General features: G+C 49.8%; 1 protein-coding gene across 1 annotated transcript in view; it reads right to left on the bottom strand.

Annotated features, from left to right (window-relative positions):
• MAP6 (microtubule associated protein 6) overlaps positions 1 to 26,990 on the bottom strand; it is an 86,735-nt gene that overhangs the window by 10,790 nt on the left and 48,955 nt on the right. The window contains exons 2-3 of the mRNA XM_029206830.1: positions 18,347 to 18,560; positions 15,853 to 16,049 (exon numbers count right to left, since the gene is read on the bottom strand). Of these exons, the coding sequence (XP_029062663.1) occupies positions 15,853 to 16,049; positions 18,347 to 18,560 (411 nt within the window). The remainder of the gene's footprint in view (positions 1 to 15,852; positions 16,050 to 18,346; positions 18,561 to 26,990) is intronic.

Raw genomic sequence — 26,990 nt, 5'->3', positions numbered from 1 at the left:
TCCATCAGGAACCATCTGTTCCGGCACCTAACATTTATTTCCTGAATATTGACATTTCTTTCCCTCCCTCCCTTCCCCCACCAGCTGTGCCATCATCTCTGTGGACCACTGTCACCGTCCCCTAACTGGTATCCCTGGCCCCTCCTCCAATCCATTCTTCATACAGAAATCAGGATGACCTTTCAAAAAAGCAAATCCTTCCCCTGCTGAGGACTCTTCAAGGTTTGTCCTTGCGCTGAGAATAAAGAGGTTTTACCCTGTTCCATGGCCTCACCTCGCTGACCAGCCTGCTCCCACCGTCACCCAGCCTCCCATGCCCTGCTCCTTTCCATTTACATCTTTTGCACATGCTGTTGTCTCCTCCTGTGACCTTCTCTTGCTTCCTCTTCTCCTGTTCATACTACTCATCCTCCGTCTCTCAGCTCACCTTCCCAGGGAAGCAGATGTGACCAGGCCCCTGCTACAGGCTCTCCTAGTCTCTGACACTTTCTTTCATATCCCTTACCACAGCTAATTACTTGCATTCTTTTCCGTTAATGTTTCTCCTACTAGACTGAAGCTTCAAAGGGCAGGACCGTGTCAATTTCGTAAATCATTGTACCTAAAACAGTGCCTGACCCAGGGAAAGCCCTGACTAGATACTTGTCGAATGAATGAATAAATGAGAGACTTTTCTGTGCCAGGCTCTGTTCTATTTGCAAAATGTAGCATTCCAAGATTACAAGAGACAACCAAAGTCTTAGGAACTTAGTTTTCTGCCCTTCTTCCTGTTTCCATGGTGACAGGCAATGCCTCCTGGGTACACACACGCTGACCTTGGATCCAAGCTTTATTAGAGTCTGTAAACAGAATTACCAAGCACTGCCCGAGACTATCTGGAGAAAGGCTGATTCTTGCCATTGCACACAGTTCTAATCCCATAATCCACCTGGTTTTTTTTTTCTTCTCAGACTCTCCTGATGCACCATCACAGCAGCCCAGAGCTGGGGCAGTGCTCCTGGTGTAGGGCCCTGTTCAGAAATCAGGGACCTATAGACCCTGTCCTTGAACCCCCTGCTTCCACAGCGTAGAAAAGCCCTGAGAAAGCAAGAAACTCATATTTCCTGAGCAATAACCACGTGCCAGGCTCGGTGCTGTGTATGGTCATTTCTTGGACGGTATAGAGCAGGCTGCTGGAGGAGAAAGTGAACTGACTGTGCTCGAGGCCAGAAGAGCTGGGTTCGAAGGCTGACTCAACTCCATCCTAGCCATGGTGTCATCATGGGCATCCAGGCTGCAACGTTTCAGTTTCCTTAATCTATAAAATGGGGATTACAGCGCCCACCTTCCAGGGAGGACTCATTTATGGAAACACTCATGGCATGACCCCTGGAATACAGGTGATATTTAGTATTAACTAAATGTTAGTCCCAGAAAGGGACTTGGTGATCTGGTCCAATGTCTCACTCTACAGATGGGAAACTAGGCCCAGAGTGGGCAAGCAGCTCTCCCAAAGCCACACAGCTAGAAATAGCAGGTCCAGGACTAAATAGAGGCCTCTCAAAATCTCACTGGGTGGGTAGAAGGGATGGAGCAAACTCACTTGAAACAAAGATGGGCAGGAGGGGCTGAGAGGGGCCCTGCAGGAGGAGCGGGGACAGTGGGCCAGGCGATTTCACAGCTTTGTCTCCTCCTGTCTGCCTCCAAGGGTCCTGGACAGGCACCCACGTTTCCTAGACACAGACAGAGCTCCCAACACATTATAAGAGATGCAGTTACCCGAGGGGGGGTGTCAAGGAAACCGTTTTTGAAAGGCTTGTTATTCTTATGAAGAATTGCAGGAGACAAGGCCTTCTCAAAACAAGAACTCGCGCCCCGCCCCTCCCCCCCACGGGACTCTGTGACCTCTATTCTAGCAATTGTCATGGTGTTTGGTAATTGCCTGCCTCTCCCCCTGGCTCATGGGCTGTTTTGTTCATCTCTGCATCGTCAGTGCCTAGTGTCTGGCTCATAGTACCTGGCGGCCATTTGTGGGAGTAATGGGTGGCTGGCATATAGTTTTTCTCTTTATTCTATTTGATGTTTTCTTCTCTTTTATCCATTCATTGGACAAAGTCTGCTGAGCCTGCGCTCTGGGTTAGGTCCTCTGCTGGGGGAACAGGTGGGAATGAGCCCGGGGCCCTGACTTGCGGAGCCCCCCGTGTCGGGTGCACACCACGAACACTGTAAAGCTACCAGTGCACCAGGACCATCAGCCCTGGCCCCAAGCCCTCACCTGCCTGAGTTTCTCCAACCGGAGAGGCCTGGAAGTCCTTTCAGTGCGAAGATGTCACTTTGCTTGAGAAGTCCTTTCTCTCCGGGCCCTGAGAGCACAACTCCACAGAGCCACTTCAAAGGTGCCCAGGCTGAAAGGACAGACCTGGGGGTCATCGGGTCTCCTGAACTTGTGATGCTGTCTCTCGCTGGCTGGCCCCAGCCTCTGCCTGCGCTGCCCCGGCGGGGGGGTCAGGGCCACACAGCGGGTGAGGCAGCCCACCCTCTGTAGCCTGGACCCTGAGCAGAAGCCTGTATTTCTGTCAGCTCCACTCCCTGTGTCCCTGCCCTGATCCGGGTTCTGTGCTGTGGGGCCACCCTTCCAGAGAATGCCACGCTGCCTGACCCAGGACTGAGATCTGAAGATATTCCTGGCTTCTCTGGGCAACGCATGTCCCCCAACAGCTCAGAGCCCTCACCGTCCTGACTGCTCTCCTCACTGCACATCTCCGTTGGCTTCCCTCCCTTGGAAAGTGTGCCCCCAGAACTGAAAGGGATGTCGCAGTTACAGTCTCCAAGAAGCAGCGCCTGGCGCCTCTGCCCTGGCACCTCTACTGATACGGCCCTCGGCAGCTCTCTCTAAGGCACGTCAGTGCTGTTGCCCAGCACCACTGCCCATCTGCCTAGTAACGCCCTCAGCAACTAAAGGTTCAGGTCCGGGGTTACTCCCTCAGGGAGATCACCCTGACCCTCCATCTCCAGGGGTCGAGTACTCCTTCTCCTGTGTCCCCGCAGCCCCCCTCTGTCCCCATCCCCTCGCCCCATCACAGCAGCCTCCATCAGATGAGCTGCCAACCGTTCTGTAGCTGCCTCTCCAGACTGGGGCTCTTTAGGGCAGAGACCATGTCTGCTGCACTCTCTTTCCTCCGTCTCTCCCTCCCTCCCTCTCTCCTTCCCCACCCTTCGCCCTCCCCTCCTCTTTACTCACTCCATCTTTCCACAAACATTTAATAAATGCCTACTCAGTGCCAGGCTACTGACGAGAGTGGAGAGCCAGAGCACCCTGGCATAGGGCTGGCACATACAGGAGGCCTGCACCCCAAATGGGAAGATTAAAAACAAAAACTCACACAAGATCAAATTCTAACAACTGCATTTACAAGACACACAAATGCTTTCCTATTCTTAACTGCCTTAGCACCTTTTTTGTCCTCCCAAACTGTAACCTCTCTTTATGGTTTTCTAAAAGGACTTTACATCCAATGTGGCACATTGTATTCTCACAGCAGCCCGTCACCCAGGCAGACAGGGGTCACTCGTGCCCCCATTTTCCAGAGGTGGAAGCGGGGCTCCGAAGGGTCACATAGTGAGTCGGTGGCAACGTCAAGACCTTAACTGAGGATGACAGACTTTCGGTCAAGCTCTTTCCTTTTTACAACAGTATCCCTCAGGGGTGTGGCTTCAACCATAGAGATTCCAAATTTGTCTGCAGAGGTCTGAACTGGGTCTGGCTTGACATGACTCTGACTGGTTCTGCCTGGTCCAGGAGGCTGCAGCCATTGACCTCTGCAGGTCCCCAGCTTCGAGCTCCCAACTGTTTCTCCTGAGAGTTGCCCCTCTGGGACTCCAACAACCAGTCCCTCTTTGCCTCAGCCCTTCCCGCATCTACTACACGAGGACCTCCCTGGTTTACCTCCTGGTGTTCAGCAGACCCTGGCAAAGAAGATCGTCTCAGAAAACAGGGGCATCCTGGTCTAAGAGTGCCCAACTGCACCCACACCTGTAAACCCTACCTGTATGGCTGCCAGCCAGTCTACCAGCCCGGGGCTACAAAGGGAGTCCACCCAGATGTGGCTCATCTGCACAGGAAGAGAGGCTAGGACCATGGCTAAAAAAATGGCTGCCACCACAAGGCTTAATTCTGGGTGGGGGAGGGGTAGGAGGTAGTAACTGTGCTGATCAAACTCAGCGTCTGTGACCTTCATCTGACTCACTTTCCAAAGATGATGAGAATACTTAGGGTCACTGAAGGTTTTGGAGCAAGGAAGAGAGAGGATGAAGAGACTGCCCTTTCAGGAATTCTCTACAGTAGGAATCCTAGAGATGGTCCCAAGTACTGGACAAGGAATGGGTTTCAGTCACCCAAACCAGGCTCCAAATCCTGGCTCATCACTTACAAGTTGTGTGACTTTGTTATTTAATCACCTAGTCTAGACTTGTTTATCTGTGAATGGGGATGATGCCTACAACAGACTCTCTAGCCCTATTGTGAGGATTAAATGCAAACAACTGTGTAAAGGTCAAATAAATGCTCCTTCCCTTCCCCTAGGTTGTGCCACCTCTGCATTTTACAGAAGTGGCACCAGACAGCTGGGGCAGATTCCTAGTTCGGATTTTTCTCCACCACTCCAGGTCCCCTGTGGGAAGATGTGTTCTCCTGAAGTACAGGGAGATGGTTGCAGTACATAGCTAGATAGTTTTGTTTTCTGCCCTGTGTTGTTGTTGCTTTTTCTTTCTTTCTTTAAAAATTTTTTACTTTATTTATTTTTTGGCTGCGCCATGGGTGGCATGTGGGATCTTAGTTCCCTGACCAGGGATCGAACCCATGCCCCCTGCAGTGGAAGCATGGAGTCTTAACCACTGGACCACCAGGGAAGTCCCTGCGTTTTCCTTTTTACATTTTTGCTGATAAATACCTTTTCTGGATATAACCTCCTAAGAACTAAATAAATTCCCATTTGTATAAAAAATATTTTAAAAGCTCCCTTGGTTGTTTTAACACCAAGAAGGCAAAGTCAGGGGCATAGTTGACTGTCTCGATGAGCTGCCATGAATCTGACAATCCTGCTAATGATGCTTTTAAAAATGTGAAGTTCTGCATTAAAAGCATCATACACCATGATCAAGTGGGGTTTATCCCAGGAATGCAAGGATTCTTCAGCATACACAAATCAATCAAGGTGATACACCATATTAACAAATTGAAGGAGAAAAGTCATATGATCATCTCAATAGATGCAGAAAAAGCTTTCGACAAAATTCAACACCGATTTATGATGAAAACCCCTCCAAAAAGTAGGCATAGAGGGAACTTACCTGAACATAATAAAGGCCATATATGACAAATCCACAGCCAACATTGTTCTCAATGGTGAAAAACTGACTTGACTTCCTCTAAGATCAGGAACAAGACAAGGTTGTCCACTCTCACCACTATTATTCAACATAGTTTTGGAAGCTTTAGCCACAGCAATCAGAGAAGAAAAAGAAATAAAAGGAATCCAAATCGGAAAAGAAGAAGTAAAGCTGTCACTGTTTGCAGATGACGTGATATTATACGTAGAGAATCCTAAAGATGCTACCAGAAAACTAGTAGAGCTAATCAATGAATTTGGTAAAGTAGCAGGACACAAAATTAATGCACAGAAATCTCTTGCATTCCTATACACTAATGATGAAAAATCTGAAAGAGAAATTAAGGAAACACTCTCATTTACCATTGCAACAAAAAGAATAAAATACCTAGGAATAAGCCTACTTAAGGAGACAAAACACCTGTATGCAGAAAACTATAAGACACTGATGAAAGAAATTAAAGATGATACAAACAGATGGAGAGATATACCATGTTCTTGGATTGGAAGAACCAACATTGTGAAAATGACTATGCTACCGAAAGCAATCTACAGATTCAATGCAATCCCTATCAAACTACCACTGGCATTTTTCACAGAACTAGAACAAAAAGTTTCACAATTTGTACGGGAACACAAATGACCCCGAATTGCCAAAGCAATCTTGAGAACAAAAAACGGAGCTGGAGGAATCAGGCTCCCTGACTTCAGACTATACTACAAAGCTACAGTAATCAAGACAGTATGGTACTGGCACAAAAACAGATATATAGATCAATGGAACAGGATAGAAAGCCCAGAGATAAACCCACGCACATATGGTCACCTTATCTTTGATAAAGGAGGCAGGAATGTACAGTGGAGAAAGGACAGCCTCTTCAATAAGTGGTGCTGGGAAAACTGGACAGGTACATGTAGAAGTATGAGATTAGATCACTCCATAACACCATACACAAAAATAAGCTCAAAATGGATTAAAGACCTAAATGTAAGGCCAGAAACTATCAAACTCTTAGAGGAAAACATAGGCATTAACACTCTATGACATAAATCACAGCAAGATGTTTTTTGACCCACCTCCTAGAGAAATGGAAATAAAAACAAAAACAAACAAATGGAACCTAATGAAACTTCAAAGCTTTTGCACGGCAAAGGAAACGATAAACAAGACGAAAAGACAACCCTCAGAATGAGAGAAAATATCTGAAAATGAAGCAACTGACAAAGGATTAATCTCCAAAATTTACTCCAAAATCTCCAAAGTCTCCATATTGAGCTCGTGCAGCTCAATATCAAAAAAACAAACCCAATCCAAAAATGGGCAGAAGACCTAAATAGACATTTCTCCAAAGAAGATGTACAGATGGCCAACAAACACATGAAAGAATGCTCAACATCATTAATCATTAGAGAAATGCAACTCAAAACTACAATGAGGTATCACCTCCCACCAGTCAGAATGGCCATCGTCAAAAAATCTAGAAACAATAAATGCTGGAGAGGGTGTGGAGAAAAGGGAACCGTCTTGCACTGTTGGTGGGAATGTAAATTGATATAGCCACTATGGAGAACAGGATGGAGGTGCCTTAAAAAACTAAAAATAGGGCTTCCCTGGTGGCGCAGTGGTTGAGAGTCCGCCTGCCGATGCAGGGGACGCAGGTTCGTGCCCCGGTCTGAGAAGGTCCCACATGCTGCAGAGCGTCTGGGCCCGTGAGCCATGGCCACTGAGCCTCCGCGTCCAGAGCCTGTGCTCTGCAGCGGGAGAGGCCACAACAGTGAGAGGCCTGCTTCCGCCAAAAAAAAAAAAAATAAAATAAAAACTAAAAATAGAACTACCATATGACCCAGCAATCCCACTACTGGGCATATACCCTGAGAAAACCATAATTCAAAGAGTCATGTACCAAAATGTTCACTGCAGCTCTATTTACAATAGCCCGGAGATGGAAACAACCTAAGTGTCCATCGACAGATGAATGGATAAAGAAGATGTGGCACATATATACAATGGAATATTACTCAGCCATAAAAAGAAACGAAATTGAGTTATTTGTAGTGAGGTGGATGGACCTAGAGTCTGTCATACAGAGTGAAGTAAGTCAGAAAGAGAAAAACAAATACCATATGCTAACACATATATACGAAATATTTAAAAAAATGGTTATGAAGAACCTAGGGGCAGGATGGGAATAAAGACACAGACCTATTAGAGAATGGACTTGAGAACATGGGGAGGGGCAATGGTAAGCTGGGACAAAGTGAGAGAGTGGCAAGTACATATATACAGTACCAAATGTAAAACCAAAAGCTAGTGGGAAGCAGCCGCATAGCACAGGGAGATCAGCTCGGTGCTTTGTGAACACCTACAGGAGTGGGATAGGGAGGGTGGGAGGGAGGGAGATGCAAGAGGGAGGAGATATGGGGATATATGTATACGTATAGCTGATTCACTTTGTTATAAAGCAGAAACTAACACACTATTGTAAAGCAATTATACTCCGATAAAGATGTTAAAAAAAAAAAAAAAAGTGAAGTGCTGGACTAAGGCCGCCAGACAGTAATGGCTCAGTTCTTGTCTACCTGGGAACTTGCAAATCAATCTTTGTCCTTCCCCCCACCCCATCTAAAGTAAAGGATGGGATCTTGAGCCATTAATCAAAAATTGGTTTGGTGTGTCCAGAGGGGATCAATGAAAATGACCGTGTAATTGCAGAAATGGAATCTGTACCAGGAGGTTGATTAATAAGGTGCTCAGGGAGGAGGGGCTGGGGAAGGGCTGGGAAGGCGAGGGGGCAGCAAGAGCCAGTACTAGAGGGGCATCATCTCAAGCTGTTGTGTGGCAGGAGAGTGGCTTTGCCACGTGTAGCTCCAGCCACCACCACTCCGTTGGGCCTAAGGGTGGTAAGTAACTGGGAAGTGGTGGTGAGCAAATTACCCATAAAGTGAACTGTGACAAGGATGTTCCACCTACAGTTCACAGAGGCCTTTGTATGCACCCTCACGGAGCCCTCATAATAGTCCTCTGAATCACAAACAGGATTTTCTGTGATCAGACCTCTTACCACCTGCTACCCACACTCGAACCAAACAGATTCAGGTCACACTCTGTTCCTTGCTGACCAAACCCCTACCTTCTGAATTTGGGAGTCATATAGATCTGGGTAGTGGTTGATACTTGTATTCTTGTTATTTCTTTGAGGCTCAAAGAAAGTAAGAAACTCAGCCAAGGTTACACAGCTAGTAACTAGTAGAGCTTGGATTTAGAACCAGGCCTGCTGGCTCTAATTCCCAGCCCTTTTTGCTAAGACATGCCCCTGGAGGATGCCTCTGCCATCATGGAGTTAGCAGCTCTGCACTGGGCAGGGGATGGGCTCAGCCAGCCTCTTAAGATTACCCTCTAACCATGAGTCTATGATTTTATGAAGTCAGGACTGTTTAGAAAAAGTGGCCACATGACGCACAGAGGAGGCTGGCCCAGAGGCTGGCCATTATAAAAGCAGCTGTTGACTCCTCTGTGCTCAGCCGTTGCCGTGACCTTTCTTGAAACCACCCCTGTCTTGTGAGCAGAGCCAGTTACTAGGCAGAATAAAGCCTTGCGGAGGCTCGGTGGTGCCTGTGGAGGCAGATGGTGAATATCATCAGTCATTCATTCGCTCACTGTTCATTCAGCAAACACTTGAGAAGACGTTATCTGTGGAAGACAATGGGCTGGGAGCTAGGGCTACAAGACGAGCAGAAGGACAGGGTCTTTCCCTGGGGGAGCATAGTCTAGTGGGGGGGGACACACACACACACACATATGAGCAGATGACACAGTACGTGTGCTAAGTTCCACGATGAAGAACACACAGGGAGCATCTTACCCAGCCTGGGAGGTGAGGGAAAGGCTTCCTGGAGCTGTCCCCTGAGCGGAGTCTTGAAGGATGAGTTAGCCAGGTGGAGAAGCAGGAGAAGGGCAATCTGAGCAGGTGGGTGAGCGTGGGTAAAGCATGGAGGTGAGAAGCAGCATGGCGCGCTGAGCAGACATAAGCTTCTGCAGGCCGAGAGAGGAACCCACGGACGGTTTAAAGCAGGGCGTGACACGGTCAGAACTGCATGTTCTAAAGATCCCTCTGGCAGCTTAAACCAGTACCCGTGGCGGGAATTTGCGTATCTCAGCATCTGAAGCTCCCTTGGCCCCAGGTAAGATGTCCAGGTTGAAATAGATATACACAATACCAAATTAACAAGCGACTGAGGGCCACTTATATGAGGACAAGGGACACAGAGTTAAGCTCGGTTCCACTGCTTGAAATAAAATGCACAAGCTGGCGGTCTCTGACGCAACACCTCCAGTGTCAGGTTTGGGCACCTGTTTTATCTTGGTATCTCTAGTACCAAGTATATTTCTTATGAATGAAAACAGTTGGATCATTCTGTATTCAATAACCCAGTCAGTTAATTTAGCACCCAAAGGAGAAAACCTATATATTTGGCTGAGACAATTGGTCAATTCATTCAGGATGTTTGAGCCAGTTGTGTGTGAAAACCTGACCCAACTCTTACTTCCCCTCATTTGTATCTGGTTCCCAAGATTTAGAGGGGATCCTAGGCTAGCCTGCAGTTTGCCCAAGCAGACAGGGCACCTCGAGGTGAGGATATAGCTTAGGCGTCCAACTCATCTGAAACCTGACTCCCTTCAGGCCGGCCTCCTCCCTTAGGTGAAAGGGAGAAGCAGTCCAGGCTGTGGAGCAGCCAGGTGCAGCTGGCAGACACCCTCCTCCCTGAGCTTCCCTCTCCTGTCTGTCACCTGGTGCAAACACCTGCTCCACTACATCAGGAGGGCTCAGCGGGACTGCACAGAAAGAAAGGCTTCGTAAGCAATCGGTAGTTATAAATTCTTAGAATATTATTGCTTAGGTTTGTGAACTCAAGGTAATTCAGTAGCTGGGATTCTTTAAAAGTGTTCTTCTTGATCAGTGTTTGCCTCAATCAGCTTCATATATTGTCAGAGTAATTATCAGAAGGACAGAGAACACAGACCTTTCAAGTACTGTACAGGGAAGGCAGAGGGGCCTGAAATGAGCTCTATTTAGTGTCCACTATGGGTTCCCTATAGCCATCAAGTCATTTCATCCTCACTCCTCTCATATGAGGTGGGTATTAGTGTCCCAAGTTTTAGAGAAGGACAGTCTGTGTTTAGTGAAAGACACAGACTGGCATAGCTGCCACCGACGTCCATCCATGAACCTGGTAAAGGCCTAAGGGCACCGCCACTGTTAACCTGTATTCACATGCTAAGGAAGAAAACATGTAAGGATGGCAACTCTGTTATTAGAGCTATTCTAGGATGGTCTAGGTGTCATGAGGATCGATGCATCAGTGGCAGTGCGATGGAGAGCTTGGGATCACGTGCCGGGTTCTGCCCAAGGGGAAGCCGAGCAGGGTTGGTTCCATTGGTTGGAAACAGCTGCCTCTCCTGTCTCGGCTCGGCTGTCCCTGCCGCTGTCCCTGCCCTGTTGGCCTCAGGTGGGGCTGCTCTAGGTCTCCCCTTAACTGTAGATGGTCCACGGTCTACATCCTGAAAGAAACTTTTTATACCTGAGGTCCTGAAAATGTAAACTGCTTTAAGCATTTTAGCAGGGAGAGGGCCTTGAAACCATGATGCACATAGAGGGAGTCCGCACACAGAGGGCGTCCACTTGACACTCCCTGAATCTATGGGAAGCAGGCTGTGCATTTTTAAACCCTAGTGGAAAAAAAAAAAATGAGGAAAGAACTTCACTAAGAACACAAACTCTAAGGAAGGATTAAACTACGCTTATAATGAATGTAGCAGTGGGGACCTATTTTAAAACTAGAGGCTGGTTTTAACTTCATTTGCTGTTTCAGGGAGGTGATGATAGTAAGGGTGGAGATTTGCCTCCTGGGCTTGGGCAGCATCAGGGAGCACAGCGGAAGTGAGGCTGAGGCTCCGGGTGAGCCTGACCACGGGGTGGTTCCCACCTTCCTGCTTCTCCGCTGCCCATTCTTGCCCTTCGATTCTGAGTGTGTCTCACCTTCTCCTGGGTTATCCTCAGTGTCTTCATACATGTGTGTTTTCTGGGTGTCTTCTCTCTTTGCCTGTTTCTACTTCTCCTGTCTTTTCATCTCTCAATCCCTAGTTTTGATCAAACAATTCTTAACTGATCAAAAGAGAGCTAATATTATACTTTTAGGTACGCTTTATTATTGGACAGTATTTTGCATTTTCTGCCTCATACAAAAGCAGGCAGGTGGGTGGAATGCTTTCTGTTCATCTGGAAAACAAATATATAGTGTTTTGTTCCACATACATGATCCTTGATTATTCCTACCACGGCTCCTACTCAAAGCCCAGATTTTGAGAAACAGCAACAGAATGAGTCCCAGCCTAGAGCTCCCAGCCTAGAGCAAGAGAGGACCTGTGGCTGGTGCCCGGTTTGAGGGTGAGGGTGAGAAGCACGATGGTGGGAGCATGCGCAGGTGGGGTACAGCTGGGGGTGTGAATAGAGACCCTGGTTAGTGACCTCCCCCCCCCCCGACGGCACCAGGACGTCCACGGCACCCTGACCCTCCCAAGGACTGAGCTCACCTGGCATTGGGCTCCCACATCTCTGCTCTTGCAGCCCTTCTGCCCGTCATGACTGGCCGCCCCCCACCCGGCTCTGTTCACTTGGTCGCCACTTGCCCATCCACTGAGGTCCTCCCTGACCCACAGAATCTGCTAGAACAGACTCCTTCTTCATGTTTCACTGTGATTGGAGGTGGGGTCTCAGCCACCCTGCTTCTCTGCTCCAAGCACAATGCCTGGCACATGAGAGGTATTCAATCAACATGCACTGGCACAAGGAAGCGGGATCCCAAAGGATAGAATCTTTTGTCTTCCATTCCAACAGAAGGACATCCAAGTGGGCACCCTCAGCCCTGGCTCTGAGGTGCCCACCCTTCTGCTCTCCTGCCTGTAGGCCTGCCCCTGCATGCCCCGCATACCCACATGCCACCCACTCTCCAAGGTTCCCCCCCATGAAGACTACAGATTCCCCACTCCCGGTGGGAAGAATCCTGTCCTCCATCTGAGCTCCCAGCTCCCTGGCCTGTTGTTACCTTGTTTGGACTCCCTTACGGCGGCTTCCACACCCCCGTGTTAGGCGCACACCCGACTGTCACGCCATCACCCACACAGTGAGCCAGCCCCTGAGCGTGGAGCCTCCACAGTGACCAGATTAAATAAATGAAGGCACCTCTGCCATCTCTTGGGAGGAGAAAAGCCATAACAGACAGTCCTGCGGGTTGACGGGAAGAGGGTGGAGGTCGGGGGCCAGCCTCCCAGTGTGGCGAGGTGGTGCTGGCCACTCACCCCCAGCTACATGGGATCAGATCGTTACACTACCTTGTTGGCCACTGGGTCTCCCGGTCCATCGTCGCCTTTCCCAACACTTAGCTCTGACTGCTTGCAATTAGTATCTGAGAGGCAAGTATCTAAAAGAGTCAAGCTGCGTTACGGAGAACCCCAGAGAAACTGCAGGGTGCAGCTCATCTCGTGGAGAGCGGCTCAAATGGCAAAAGTTGGTTCCTTCACCTACTCAGCTGGGCCTTACCAAGGAAATAAGATCAAGAAAGTGGTGTTCGTCTTTAGCATTTATTGATAATTGGAAAAACGGTTTGTTTGTTTTTCTGAGCAAGCACAGACCGCAAGCACGTCACAATCAATTGGCTATACATGAATATTTCTGTCATTTTCTTACTAACAGCAGGAATGAAATAGCACCAAGAGAGGTGTGCGCTACACATACATAGACAATCTGTGGTACGCAACAAAACCCAGGCCACAAAATCGTAATTAGACGCTTCCGGTCTGCCTTGAGAGAGGCAAAGGCGTAACGGGAGCACCAGCAGATAACAAAAAGCTTTAAGGACCCAACGCACAGCTTTAGGGATCATCTTTGCAGGTGAGTGAAGCAGAAGGTGAGAAAGCTTCAGTCCTAGCTCTTTTGTCAGGGGAGTTCAGGGAACCACAGGGAAGTGTACAAAAATGGGGCAAACAGGCATTTGAAGCTTGGCCACCTTCAGAAAGGCAACACTAAAACACTGCTTGTGAAACTGAAATCAGTTTCAGTCAGCGCGTTTGGGATGCAGAACTAGACCGGCTGAGTTTTATTTGTAAACAGTAGAAATCAAAGGAGGTTTCTTGCCAGTGAAGTGACACATTCAAGAGTCAAAGCGAACTACCAACAGGGTTTTCTCAGTTGGAGGCACTAAAAAGATGGGGAGACTAAAGGCCTGAAAAGACATCCTACAGGTCATCTAAAGCGTCAGGTGGGGCAGGGAAGAAACTCAGTGCCTGGGACCACAAGGTGGGTGGTTAACTCTACAATTGGGGCAACACAAACTTGAATCAGACACAGGGGTGGAGTCCTACGTATCCTGGTTGTGCTGTGGTGGAGACATTTATACACGCTACCCACTACGGCTGGCCCCGTGTCGGGCACACAGGCATCCAATAAGCGAATGTTGAGTGAATGGTCCCCTGTGCGTCGTAAAGTTTGATTTACTTGATCTGCAAAAAAATAGAGGACTATTCTACGGAGAAATCCAAATCGTGGCTAACATCAACATGTCTGACGAATGCCAGATCTCAAGAGAACAAACATACGTTGGCAGATTCTCTGGACAAAGTTAAGATCATGCTGACCGAGCTCTCAGCATGAGATTATTGTTAAGATCAGCTAGCAAATACCTGAATCAGTACCGAGATCTACTCTAGCCCTTTCCAGCTAGGCATCAAAATCTGTGATCCATAAACCCTGAAACTCACTAACGTTTTCTACCTTGCTCGGTACTTCTTCCTCACAGTTCCTTCCCTGGGACAGAAAGGAAGATGGCAGAGAGGCCTGGCCAAGCGCTTCATTTCTGCAGGTTCTGTCCTCTTAGGAAATAGGGCCTGCATAGCACAGGCTCAATTAATTTGCAAGAGACTTCTCAATCAGCCCAAAGGTGACAAAGAAAATGGTGTAAATGGGGATTTTGCTGCCTGAATGGTCAGAAGATGAGAGAGCTTGTGGAGGCTCTATTTCCTCCAACTTGAAGGACCTAACGGGACTTTTGAGGTAAGGAACCGTGAGAACTTCACTCATTACCACTTTTATTACAAAAGAAAAGTACGCCTGAGCAGAGGCTGGTGTCACACAACAGCCCAGCGATTTCTGAATGACGGCGACAGGAAGCACCCTGGGGACGTGGGAAATAAAGAGTACTGCGCAACCTACACGCCGCCACGGGGTTTGCAAATGTCATTTTTCTAGTAGGTATGTGGGGTCTTTCCACAACTCCCTGGCTAATGCCTACAGCACAACTCTAGCACAGCTAAGGTGGCACTGCTGCCGCTGGCAGCTTTAGCCACACAGACACGAGACACACAATGCAGGGAGAGCTGCTTTTATTCAGAAATGAGGTCAAAAACGCTTGCTAATCATATAGCAGGGAATTGTCCTCGTCTTAGGCTAAGTCATAGAAATTTCCCATAACCTGAAGTTCAGCATCTCCTGTCCTCTCTGAGGAACAGAGCAAGCAGAGCCCAGGCAGAAACAGTAAACATTGTCACAGTAGCCACTACATCTGCTTCCTGCTGTGTGTTTCTCAGAAGCAAGAAAGCCACATTCTAAACACACTATCTTTACACCTTGAACTTTCCTCCTCAGTCCTCCGTAACCAGTCACTTTGCAAAATCCACAGCACTGGATAGGCGGAGAGTTAACAGGAAAACAATCTCATTTTTGTCATCTTCCTATGATGTCTGGAGTGTACCTACAACACCTAACCTTTTTGCCCTGGCCTAGTTTTGGTCATCAGTGGCACATCATTTACTTGGTATACGATTTAAAGCCCACTGATAGGAAACTAAATGCAGTCACGTGTTTCTAACAGAAGAGTCTATGAAAAAATTACTTAAACTTAACAGACGCAACTCATTTTATTGACATGAAGGCCAGAATATTTTTGTTTGCTTGTTAAATATTTCCACACATTTTGCCAATTGCCGAAGCCCAGGTCAAGCTTCTATAGCGCATGAGTTTTGGAAAAGAACACTTTTACCTAAAGTTCAAAATTGATCACTGGCACAGACCCTGGGGAGGAACAGGAGGGGGACGCCCTACATTCATGTCTAAGCACCGCCAGGACGGTTCCCCTGTGGTCCCCGGGCCTCCCTCGGCAGGTATATTCTCCCCCGCCAGGAGGCACCGCCCTGCACACAGGCTCCGGCTGGTCCAGGGGCCCGTGGTGCAGACCTGCTCTAGATCTGCACAGGAGGCAGGCCGCCCAGTCTCTGAAACAGGATCCGTCTGTTCAAAGAAACCAAAGAGCTCCTAGGACGTTCAGGACCCATGCAGATGGGAAGCCTCTAATCAATTTTGTGGCCTTTTTTGTTGGTTAGTGAAAAAGAAGAAAGAAAAGGAAGAGAAGAAGCAAGGGAAGTGCAGTGCATTACTCTTTAGCCTCAGCCAGCTTATTGTTCATCTCTGCGCTCTGCTCCTTGTCAGCAGGCGGGGCAGCGCTGGCACCCTCCGCGCTCTTTTTCTTGGAGGCCCGGCCCAACACCACCTGCTTGTCTTTGGCCTTCCTCGGGGGCTTATGGCTCGCTGAGGTCTTTTTTGGTTTGGAACTCTGGAGACTAGGTTTCTCCACCTGCACGGAGAGACAGACAGACGGCGAACAGAAACACAGAAGGGGAGGGAGTAGGAGGGCGAATTTAGAGAGAAGACGTGATTAGTGAAAGGATAACAGTAACAACGCAGGACTCGGAGGGGCATGGCGTGTAAAGCCTCTTCGGGGACGCTAGGGCATCCGGCGTCTCCCCTCTGAAGCCCCCGGTCAGCCGTTCTGGCCGTCCTCTCGCTGGCCACGCCACCAGCCCTTGCGTCCCGGCCCCGCCAGGTGGGCTGTGCTCTGTGACGCACTCCCCGCTGGCCCTGCCCGCGGGAGGACGGTACCTCACCATCCTGCTCAACGCAGGCGGGCACGTGAGCGGCTTTAGGCAATGAGATGTGAGCAGAGGTGACGGGTCACCTCCAGACAGAAGATCAACAGTCAGCCTGTGCTTCCCAACGTGCCCCTTTCCTCTGCCACAGAGAGGCTGCTCTTCACCCTGAGTTCTAGACGGAAGAGGTGCCGAGGAAGAGAGCTGCAGCCCACCCACGGTGGGCCCATACTGGTAAGAAATAGACCTTGTTTGGGCTTCCCTGGTGGCGCAGCGGTTGAGAGTCCGCCTGCCGATGCAGGGGACACGGGTTCGCGCCCCGGTCCGGGAAGATCCCACATGCCGCGGAGCGGCTGGGCCCGTGGGCCATGGCCGCTGAGCCTGCGCGTCCGGAGCCTGTGCTCCGCAACGGGAGAGGCCAGGACAGTGAGAGGCCCGCGTACCGCAAAAAATAAAAAAGAAATAAACTTTGTTGATGGAAGACACTGAGATTCTGGGCGGTTTACTACCACAGCAGGAGCCGGCCTTTCCTGTTTCTGAGCTCCTGTGCACAAACGTTCTCACTGAGAGGCTTGGGCGGGCAGTCTCGCCCAGTGAGGCCTTCAGCGCTGTCCAGCCATCCCCTCCTCCCCTCTGGCTGGCTCCCCAGACGGTTTTCCCCAGGGCTGCTGTTCAAGCCCACTTCCCTCTCCCCAAGCTACCTCCTGCCAGTTCTGCCCCCTCATTCCTGAAAGATGGTCTTTTCTTCTCTTTCTCAAGAACTCTGGGCCACTGGGTATGATGCCTCAATATGCCACCCTCCTCCCACCCACCTCTGGATTTACTTTCCCCAATCTTCCCTCACTCCTCTACTTGAATCTTCTTTTGTCCAAAGTCAACCCCATGTCCTGGGTCCCACTTCATCTGTGGAAGGTGGACGGAGATGATGTTGGGCCTCACAGGCCGGGTCATCCACTCAATGAAGTCTAGGGGTTTTCAAGTCACCCCTGACCTGGAAATAAGGTAACCGATCGTCCTGGTTTGCCCAGGACTGAGGGCTTTCATGGAATATGGAATTTTCAATGCTTCATCTGGAGTAGTCCAGGCAAACTGGGTTGGGTAGTTGCCTTACCTGTAAACCAGTCCTGGGCCAAAGAGGAGACTCCACTTGACTGCAAGACTTTAGGGCAAAGCAGAGCAAAGGCTCTTAGGTTTTCAGACTTTTACTGCTATTATAGAGAGGAGAGCTGATAATTGCACAATTCCGTATGGCTTGACATCATAGAATAAGCTATGGCATGTATGATTCCTGTCTCAGCAGCAGAGTCTCCAACATGATTCTCCCTCTCATGAATGCATATTGCGATGAAAACAAGGCAAAGCTCTGATGTCACTGGAAAATCCCTGAATCCACTGTAACTTACTTAGGAATGAAACTCATTCACAAGCTGTTTATTATAGTAGCAAATTACTTGGAACACATGATGTGACAGGTGTATTGTGACAGACTGAGAATTGCTGCTGGCTGGAGGGAAAGGATAACAAAAGGCAGGTGATGTTTAGGGATTTGGGAGGTAAAGAAGTGTCCAGTGATTGGAGCTGAGGATGAGGCAGGGGCTGGGTGGGAAAGAAGTCAGGCAAGGAAGCCTCCAAGGCTGGGTCAGCACTTCAGGGGCAAAAGCACAGTTATTTTAAGACAAGGGGATTTAGGGCTCATGTGAGATTTTCTGCCATTTTGGGGGGGGGGTTCTCAAAATCAGAAGCTAGTTCTCTGGAAACCTACCAGTCTTTAAGCTGTTTTCATTTTAGGTAATGTTCCTTTAAAAGTTCACTTTGAATTTAGCAAAGGTCCCTGGTAAGAAGCTCCTCTGTCTCTGTGTGCTGTGAAGGAAAGGAGGGGCTTTAAAGAAGCCCTTGGGGGCGGGGCCAGAGTTGGCAGTACCCCCTTCCCCACCCCTCAATCTCTGCTGTAGTTAACCCCTCCATGCCAGACAGTGCCGATGCGTCCCCAGAAGTTCAGTCTCACCTTTGGCGGTTCCTTGAAGGGCTCACTGTAGAGGCTGCGTATTCTTCTGCGATCAATGACCTTATTGTCAGCTGGGGTTGGCTTATTGGCCTCCCCTTTGAACTGGGCGCTGTAGCTGGTCTCATGAGCCATCTTATCATCCGGGGGCTTGTACTGGGGCTTGGCTTTTATGGGTTTCACAGGCTTGATGTCAGTCCATGCTCTGAATTCATTCCTGCAAATCAAAGAAAGCCTAAGTGATATGATACATCCTATATCCAGAAGCAGTGCTCTCACACAGGGCGGCAAGCACAGCAGGTTCTCAGTTAGTGCTTGTCGGGCTGACTGATGTGTGGCTGAAGAGTGAACTCACTCCCTCCTCCTGCGTAAGTGTGAGTGTTCCTTCCTGCCCGCTCGAGGCAGGTTGTGACAACAGCAGCAGTAGTTCAGAGAAAGAGCACGGGCTCCCAGCTCCCACTGTGTGACCATGGACAGGCAGTTCTCATCTTTAGGCCTCATTTTCACAATATCTAACATGAGGCTGAAAAAACTCAATCCATTCAGTCATTTATGAGTTCAACGCATATGACCGAATGCTGCTGTGTGCGAGGTTAGAGAGCTGTGACTGTTAAATGAGACAACGTGTTGGACATTGTGCCTGGTACGTTGTGGCCAAACGAAAAAGTCCCAGTTCTGACTGAGCTATTTGTAATGAGGTGGATGGACCTTGAGACTGTCATACAGAGTGAAGTAAGTCAGAGAGGAAAAACCAATACCGTGTGCTAACACATATACATGGAATCTAAAAAAAAAAAAAAAAAAAAGGTTCTGAAGAACCTAGGGGCAGGACAGGAATAAAGACACAGACATAGAGAATGGACTTGAGGACACGGGGAGGGGGAAGGGTAAGTTGGGACGAAGTGAGAGAGTAGCATGGACATATATACACTACCAAACGTAAAGTAGATAGCTAGTGGGAAGCAGCCGCATAGCACAGGGAGATCAGCTCAGTTGGTGCTTTGTGACCACCTAGAGGGGTGGGAAAGGGAGGGTGGGAGGGAGACGCAAGAGGGAGGGGATATGGAGATATATGTGTACATATATCTGATTCACTTTGTTATACAGCAGAAACTAACACACCACTGTAAAGCAAATATACTCCAATAAAGATGTTAAAAAAAAAAAGAACTCTACAAAAAAACCCCACAACTAACCATCAAAAAAAAAGCCAGTTCTGTTCCTTCCTTTGTCATGATGAAGATGCTCTGTAACCCTGGATCTTTAAAGTTAATACTTCTCTTCAATAGCAGAGGGCTTGCTTCTTGTGCTACCTGAACCTTAACAACCTCAATCACTTTAGATGAAAATCCTTATGAAATGTCTAAATGCCTGCAGGTCATAAATAAGCAAGATGTACTGAACACAACCGGATGTCACCATGGGGACTTGTGCTGGGATACAGGATGTGTAAGAGAGTCTTGGTGGGTTTGGTGTGAATGGCTATTGGTCCTTACCCTAAATGATCCCTATTTGGTGTTTTTAGAGTCAGTGTGTCAGTTTGCTTGTTCATGGCAATCTCTCTCCTGGTTTCTAATCAGCCATATCTGATCTGTTACAGGACTGGAGGGTAGATGGTGACAGTGTTCAAAACAGGGTAAAATAAATGTCGCTGCTGATGTAGGCCACAGGGTCCATCCTGTTTGTTGAGTGCAAAACATCCAATACATAAGCTCTGTGGCTCTGAGGTCTTTATCAGTCTCCCCTGATTTGGGGCCATGAGAAGCTGTGCTGTGGGAAAGGAAGAGCCAGTGTACGAATATCTGTGGAGTGAGGCTCTCCAGCACCCTCTCTCATCCTCATGGTAACTCCCTCCTTCAGGGCTCAGACATGAGTGCCACAAACAACAGGCCACAGGGGACAGTAGAGAGAGCTCAGGCTGCCAAGGAGACACACGAATTCTAGCCCTAGCTCTGCCTCTAGGTAGATGCTGAGCAGGCCCCTCCCCTCTCTGAGCCTTAGTTTCCTCATCTGTCAAAAAAAGAATTGACCAGACAATGTCCTTATAAGGCCCTTCAGGCTCTGAGGGTCTCTGAGTTGATAAAGCTGGTTTGGTAACACTGAGCCATATCCTGGTCATTTGAGCTCCTGAGGGGCACTGGCTCATGTGTGAGCAGACTGACCACAGTTTCTTAAGAGATCCTCCTGAAGCTTTAGACTTGCCTTTCCAGTGCAGTTGGACCTACTTCTAAATGCCCCACCAACTCAAACTCAGCATCCCTAGAACCAAATCATCTTGTCTCCCCTGCCAAGTTGTCTACTCTTCTTGGATTCCCTCACTGCTCCATTGCACTCATTCATTCATTCATTTATTCATTCGTTTATAAAACATTTACTGAGTGCTTAAGGTCTGCCTGGCAGGATGAACTCAAGGTGTGGGAGAGGGAGGGACTGGAGTTTACTCCAGGACAATAAGATAGGCTCCATGAAGGAGGAGGGAGTGGGGAGCACAAGGGAGGAGCTCCTGCACCAGCCCGGGAGTTGGAGGATGGGCTCTGGAAGGAGTCATGGAGATTGACAGGGAGCTGGCCGAACGTGGCGGGGCGGGTTTCCAGGCAGAATGGGGGGCATACAAAGAGGCTCACGAGAGGCCCGGCCCCCCAGGAGGACCTGCGGGCAGCTCGGGCGGCTGGGTTGAAGCTTGGTGGAGAAGGACAGGAGAGGCTGGGCAGGTCATGAAGGTCCTGCCAGCCACGCCAAGGGGATGGTCTGGACTGTAACAAGAAGTTGCCAGATGAGTTCAAGCCATGGATGCATGTGGCCAGATTCTTCTTGGGGAGGAGAACTTTGGTAGCAGTGTGAATGGGGACAGAGGGGGAGGGGTGGAGTGGGAGGCCAGAAGGGATGTGCAGTGAGCCGGGAGGAAAGCAGAGGCCTGAACCAGGATCGTGGCAGTGGGGACGGAACACGGCACTGAGTCGAGGGAAATGGGCGGGACTCGAACATGGCTGAGCTGAGGGAGGCCAGGCTTGGAGAGATATTTGGGTTTGTGGGTGGGGACACTACCCCCCTGAGCCGTGGAACCTGGGAAGAGAGGGGATTTGGGAGGAGGGTTGAGACCCTCCTGATTCTGTTAATGGCAGCCACCTACTCGGCTTCAAGGCTGCTTTTGGAGCCTCTCCTCCCTCCTCCTCCTCCCCCCATTCGCCTCTGTAGCCTCAACCAGTTACCATGACCCGACTTCTAAGCCATTTTGGCTCTACACACAGGCCCAGTGCTGGCCCGGGCTGCCTCTGGGGCTCGGGCCCCATTACCTGCCTGAGGCGCCAGGACTCCCTTCCTTCCTCCCACCCTCGGGCCCTGATACTTGGCCTGCATCTCTCAGTAGCCAAAGCAGTAACAACCTGGCTCCCAAAATACGATGGCAGAAACCCGGATTCTCTGCTCCCACCCCTGCCTGCCTGCCTGCTTGCAGAATGAGGGCTGAGATAGGTATACACTGGCCCCAAGCACTGATTCTGGGTCACTTCTCCCAGGCCAGCTTCTGCAGCTTTCTCTCTCTCTCTGCAGTGGCCCCTGTGGGCTGGTAAGTGTCTCTCTGTGAGCATTAACCATGGGATGTGTCCTTGTGGGGACAGCTTGGTCACCCTGGTCTTGAACAACTTTGGTACATCATCTTCACGTGGGATGTGTTAATGAGTCCCATAATAAGTTCACTGTACTTATAACAGGCTGTTAGGTTTAAATCCAAATTCTATTACCTAGAACTTTCTTTGAACTCTCCACAAAACCTTCCCCAGCCACATGGAACAATTAATCATAAGTCATAAAAAAATTATGTACCATTCATTAGTCACCTCTTATAAGCTGGAAGGTTGTTTCTGTTTTGTATATTCTCTATAATCCTTACAACAACTTTGAAAGGAAGCAGTATTATTTCCCTTTTATGAAAGAGGGTCACCAAGGCTCAGAGAGGTTAAGTGGCTTGCATAAGGCCACACAGCTGGCAAATAGCAGAGCTGATTCTCAGCCCAGGGGAGTCGGGCTCCACAGCCCACATCCTTCCCACTGCACTCGGACAATGTGCTGGAGCTGCAGCGTGCTGGCGGCCCTCACTGGAGGTGCTTGTGCAGGCTGTGGCCTGCTGTCTGCAAGGCTGTGGAGGGTTTATATGACACAGACTGCACAGAGAATACCTGAGCTCCCCCAGCCCTGAGATGCTCCTCCCAGAGCAGTATGGGCCACACTCTCAGGTCAGCCATGTCCAGTTCCTTTTGCCACGAGTTCATGGTCCCCTGTAACCATCAACTCCCCTTTCTGTGCAACCAGATTTCAGCTTGATCGTTCATTCATTCATTTGTTTGGCATTTGCCAAACTCCAGCCATGGCCATGGCATGTGGCCCACAGAGAGGAGGAAGCCAAGGCTGAGGTCTCTACAGTTTAGTGAGTCAGGGTCTGTCCATGTGTGACCCTAAGAAAAGGCAGAACGAAGCAAATGGGACAGGGCTCAGAAGGACAGAGGGGAAAGGATGCTTTATTCTGAGGGGTGAAGTGGGGAAGGGGGCACTGAAGGATGCAGATAGAGAAGTGGGTGGGGGGAATCAGGCAGCAGTGAGGTATTTGGGGCAGGTTCACAGAGCGGCTGAACCACTCAGGGAGCGGGAGGGTGGGGCTCTTGGAGGGATGGCAAGGTGACCGGGCAGGCAGGAGCTAGGAGCAGGCTGTACAGAGCCTGGAATGCCATGCCTGGATGCTAGTGGGAGGCCTGGGGAGCCGCTGAACACTTCTGAGCGAGGCAGCACTATTCCTATTCCTCCACTGATGGTGTCCTCCTCCTCTCAGACTGTCCCAATTTTAGTTATTCTTCAAGGCTCAGCTCAGGGCTCTCCTCTTCCAGGAAGCCCTCCTGGATTACTCAGCCCAAAGTCTCCCAGCTCTTGGCTCCTGGACCCTCTACTGTACTGTCCAACTTTGTGGTTACCTAGCAGTTTCACATTCTTTAATTCTTTCATGAGTCCGTTTGTCTCTCTCGAGGGATAAGATATATAACAGAAAATTCATGAAAAAACTCTCCTTCAAGTCCAATCTCATTTGCGTGGCTGCAGAGGGATAAAGATCTTTAACTTACCCTGTATCAGACTACAGGTTAGGGGCCTGGCTGGGCGAGGACCTCAGTCCTCACTTGCCCGCCAGAACCCTTCCCTCCCCCTGGGCCATCATTGAGAGCCACACTCCATATCTTTCCTACATTTCTCTCAGGATTGAAGGGTTTGGCATTCAGTAGGCATTTACTAGAAACAGCTGTTATTTGATTTCCTTTCTGGTCAGCAACTGGCCCTCCTCCTGAGCCCTTCCTGCCTGCCTAGATGGTGCAGCGCTTGCTCCTTGGAGGCAAGAGAACATCTTATGCTTCTATCCGGTGCCCATCATGCTGAAATGATGATGGTCTCACAAACTTGTCTCCTGCCTTAGCCAGAGGCCATTCTCACCAGGAACTGAGCTCTGTTTATCTGTGTTTCCCTGCTGCCCTGAATAGCATAGAGCAAAACATCCAAGAAACGTCTGGAGAATCAAGGGTTCTGCTCTACTACAGAGACTTGTGAAGGCTGCTCACACGTGGGGCTTCTATTACTGCTTAAACCACGCCCCTAAAACCCACGAGCCGCAAGTCTTAAGCTCTTGTCGGGAAGAGTTTCCCTCATGAAAGTAAACATGCCAAGTCACCCAAGCTTCCACAGAATCCATCCTCCCTAGATTGACAGAAGGCACCTAGCGCCCCTGCTGAGTGAAGCTGCCTCAGGTGGGAAAGGGGCTGGCTGGGGGCCTCGGCACGGAGAATCAGGACAGGGAAGGAGAGGAAAACTTAACAAACACTTGCCCAACACCTACTTGTTAAAAGGCTGAGCCCTTTAAGAATCTAACCCTACTTTAGCCTTTGAACACCCTGTGTGGTCACTGCTATTCACCCCATGCTGTGTGTGAGGAACTGAGCACGGGGAAACGAAGGGACGCCAGGCCAAGCCAGTACAAGCCAGTACGTAGTCAGGCAGTTACTGGACCGCAGTCTGCCTGACTCAAAGGCCTCGTTCTGTCCGCTTCTCCACACTTGGGGGTGGGTGTGTAACCCACCTCAAGCTCATAGTGACTTTGGATCCTGGCAGCAAACACAAAAAAGCACTGCCCTTCAGCCTGTCTGGTACACACCACAGTGAGGCTCTGGGCAAACTGGGAGGATCCACATCTGCAGGCTGCTGCGCTGGCCTCCCAGAGCTGTTCCTCATGCCAAGGCTTCTCCTGTATCCGGATGTAAGGAAGTCATGGGGATTGGATGATCCAACCACATTGCCAAGGCCTCACTGTCCCCTAGATGGACCCCATCACTTGAGGCTTAGGGCATCACTGATGTCCTAATAATCCCTGCAGGGGCAGAGAATGGCTTTGGGACTATGATGTCCCTCTGTGGGTGAGTCAACTGCACAGAGAAGTGGCTCCACTGCTATGTTCAGGTCTGGGCATAAGGACTCCTTACAGGACTCCGCTGATGGCCCCTGTGTGCTGGGGAAACCTACGGAGGGGAGCCTGGGCCGGTGTGAGCCGTCTCAGTGTGTGGGGACTTGGTGGACAAGATGTTCCTGGGCTGCTCCCTTGGGACCTTCAAATCACAGCACAGTCACACTTAGAGCACCTGCTGAAGTAGGGCTTTTAGATTGTGCTGACCAGGCAGAGTTTTTAAAGGAGTCAACAAATGCTCTACCTTCACCTCCTCCTGTGCAGCCCCTGTGCCCACCTCACCTGGGCCCTCAACGCTTCCTCTCCCTGGACCACAGCATCAGGGTCCTGGCCCCCATCTCCTCACTTGGACCCACCCAAGACATGCTGCAGGATAAATCTGCTCGGCTGTGAGCGCACTTGCCCCTATGGGAACACCTTAGCAGTTCCCAGTGTCCTAAAGGACCAAGTCCCAGCTAAGGTCCCTTCTAGCTGCCACGTGTCACGATTCCTTAGGATGATAGGCAGAGCCCTGTGACTTGGCCCCAGGTGACCACTCCAGCCTCGTTTCTCTACCTTCATCGGTCGTCCGTATCATCAGTGAGGGAGTGTTTTCTGCGTGCCAGGTTCTCTGACTGCACTGTCTTATGCTGTCCTCACAACGACACTGTGCCACGGGTACCGCCACCGACTCTGCCCGGGAGGACTCCACGCTGCCCTTCCCCAGACACAGACTGCACTTTCCTGCTGTGCGGTTCCCCTTCCTGGCACGCTACTCCCTCCACGCTTCCAGTTGCTGAAGCATTACATGACCTTGCGTGCCAGGATCCAGTGCTCTCCCCTCCAGGGAGTCCCCAGGCCCACTGCTGAATCAGGCCTTCCTCCTCTGACCTTCATCTCTTGGTAGCACTCACTGTCTTCCAGCTTGTCCTAGGCCACCTGTGTAGATATCTTCCTTCCCTCCCAGACTGTGCCCTTGTTGAAGGTCAGGACTGTCTTTCTGCATCTGTGTAATCCTCACTGTGCCCTGGACAGGGATTCAGAATGCAGCCTCCACCTCACCCCTGTGAACAGCTAAACAGGAAGTCCCTGGGCTGCCCCAGCCAGGGAGGGGGCATAAAGTTGCTACACGGGCATCTCATGGCCTATATACCACTTCCCACAGTATGTCCACAAACTCCTTGACATTCTTCCCTTAGGTGAAGTTTAATTCCCCGCCCCTTGAATGTGATTGTACTTAGTGACTTGCTTCCAACAAATAGAATACGGTGGAAGTGATGGTACGTAGCTCCCGAGACTGCACCACAAAGCCATTGTAGCCTCGTCCTTGCTCTCCCTCTCTTGGATCACTCAGCCTGGGGACAGCATGCTGCCACATCACGAGGACACTCAAACAGCCCCTAGGGAGAGGTCCATGGGGCAAGGAACCGAGCCTCCTGCTAAAAGCCATATGAGTGAGCCGTCCTGGTAGTGGACCCTCAGCCCCAGGCAAGCGTTCAGGGGACCTCACGAGAGACCCTGAGCTAGAATTCCCCAACTAAGCTGTTCCTGGATTTCTGACCCTCAGAAGCTGTCTGAGATCATTAACGTTTGTTGGCCTAAGCTGCTAAGTTTTGGAGTAATCTGTTACATAGCAATCAATTCTAATACAGACCCCAATCAGAAATTACTCTTCCCATCGAAAGGAGTTTTAAAAACCCAGGGTTCAGGTCAGCAAGGCAGAGAGCACTGGTGTGAGCAGAGCCCAGGAAGTTCAAGTTCCCAGCAGAGCTGTGGCATCAAGTGAATAGAGACGGTCATGCTCCGGTTGTAAGAACCTGAGGGGGAACATTTTGCAGCCTTCACTAGAGGTAGCAAAGCCTCCTATGCAGCAAAGCTGGTTAAGAAATACGTGGCTGGGGGCCTGGTCACAAGCAGAAACAAAGGAACTCAGGCCCTCACAGGAGAAAATGATGCCTCAGTGCACACAGCACACGCCAGGGCTCAGGGAAGCACAGGCCGAGGGCAGGGAGGTGGGAACAAGCATCGAACCTGGGCCAGAAGAGAGTCGGTGGTTCCCTGGCAAGAGCACAGGCTCTGGAATAAAATAAACCTGGGTGCCATCTTGGCTCTAACCCTCCAGTCAGTCCCTCACTTGCTCTGAACTTCAGTGAGCTCATTTGGAAAGGATTTGCTCAA

The sequence above is a fragment of the Monodon monoceros genome, unplaced genomic scaffold (assembly GCF_005190385.1).
Source record: "Monodon monoceros isolate NGI ecotype Baffin Bay Population unplaced genomic scaffold, NGI_Narwhal_1 Super_Scaffold_7, whole genome shotgun sequence".
NCBI lineage: Eukaryota > Metazoa > Chordata > Mammalia > Artiodactyla > Monodontidae > Monodon > Monodon monoceros.
The sequence above is the reverse complement of the archived record's forward strand: the minus strand, read 5'-3'. Positions and strand labels throughout refer to the sequence as shown.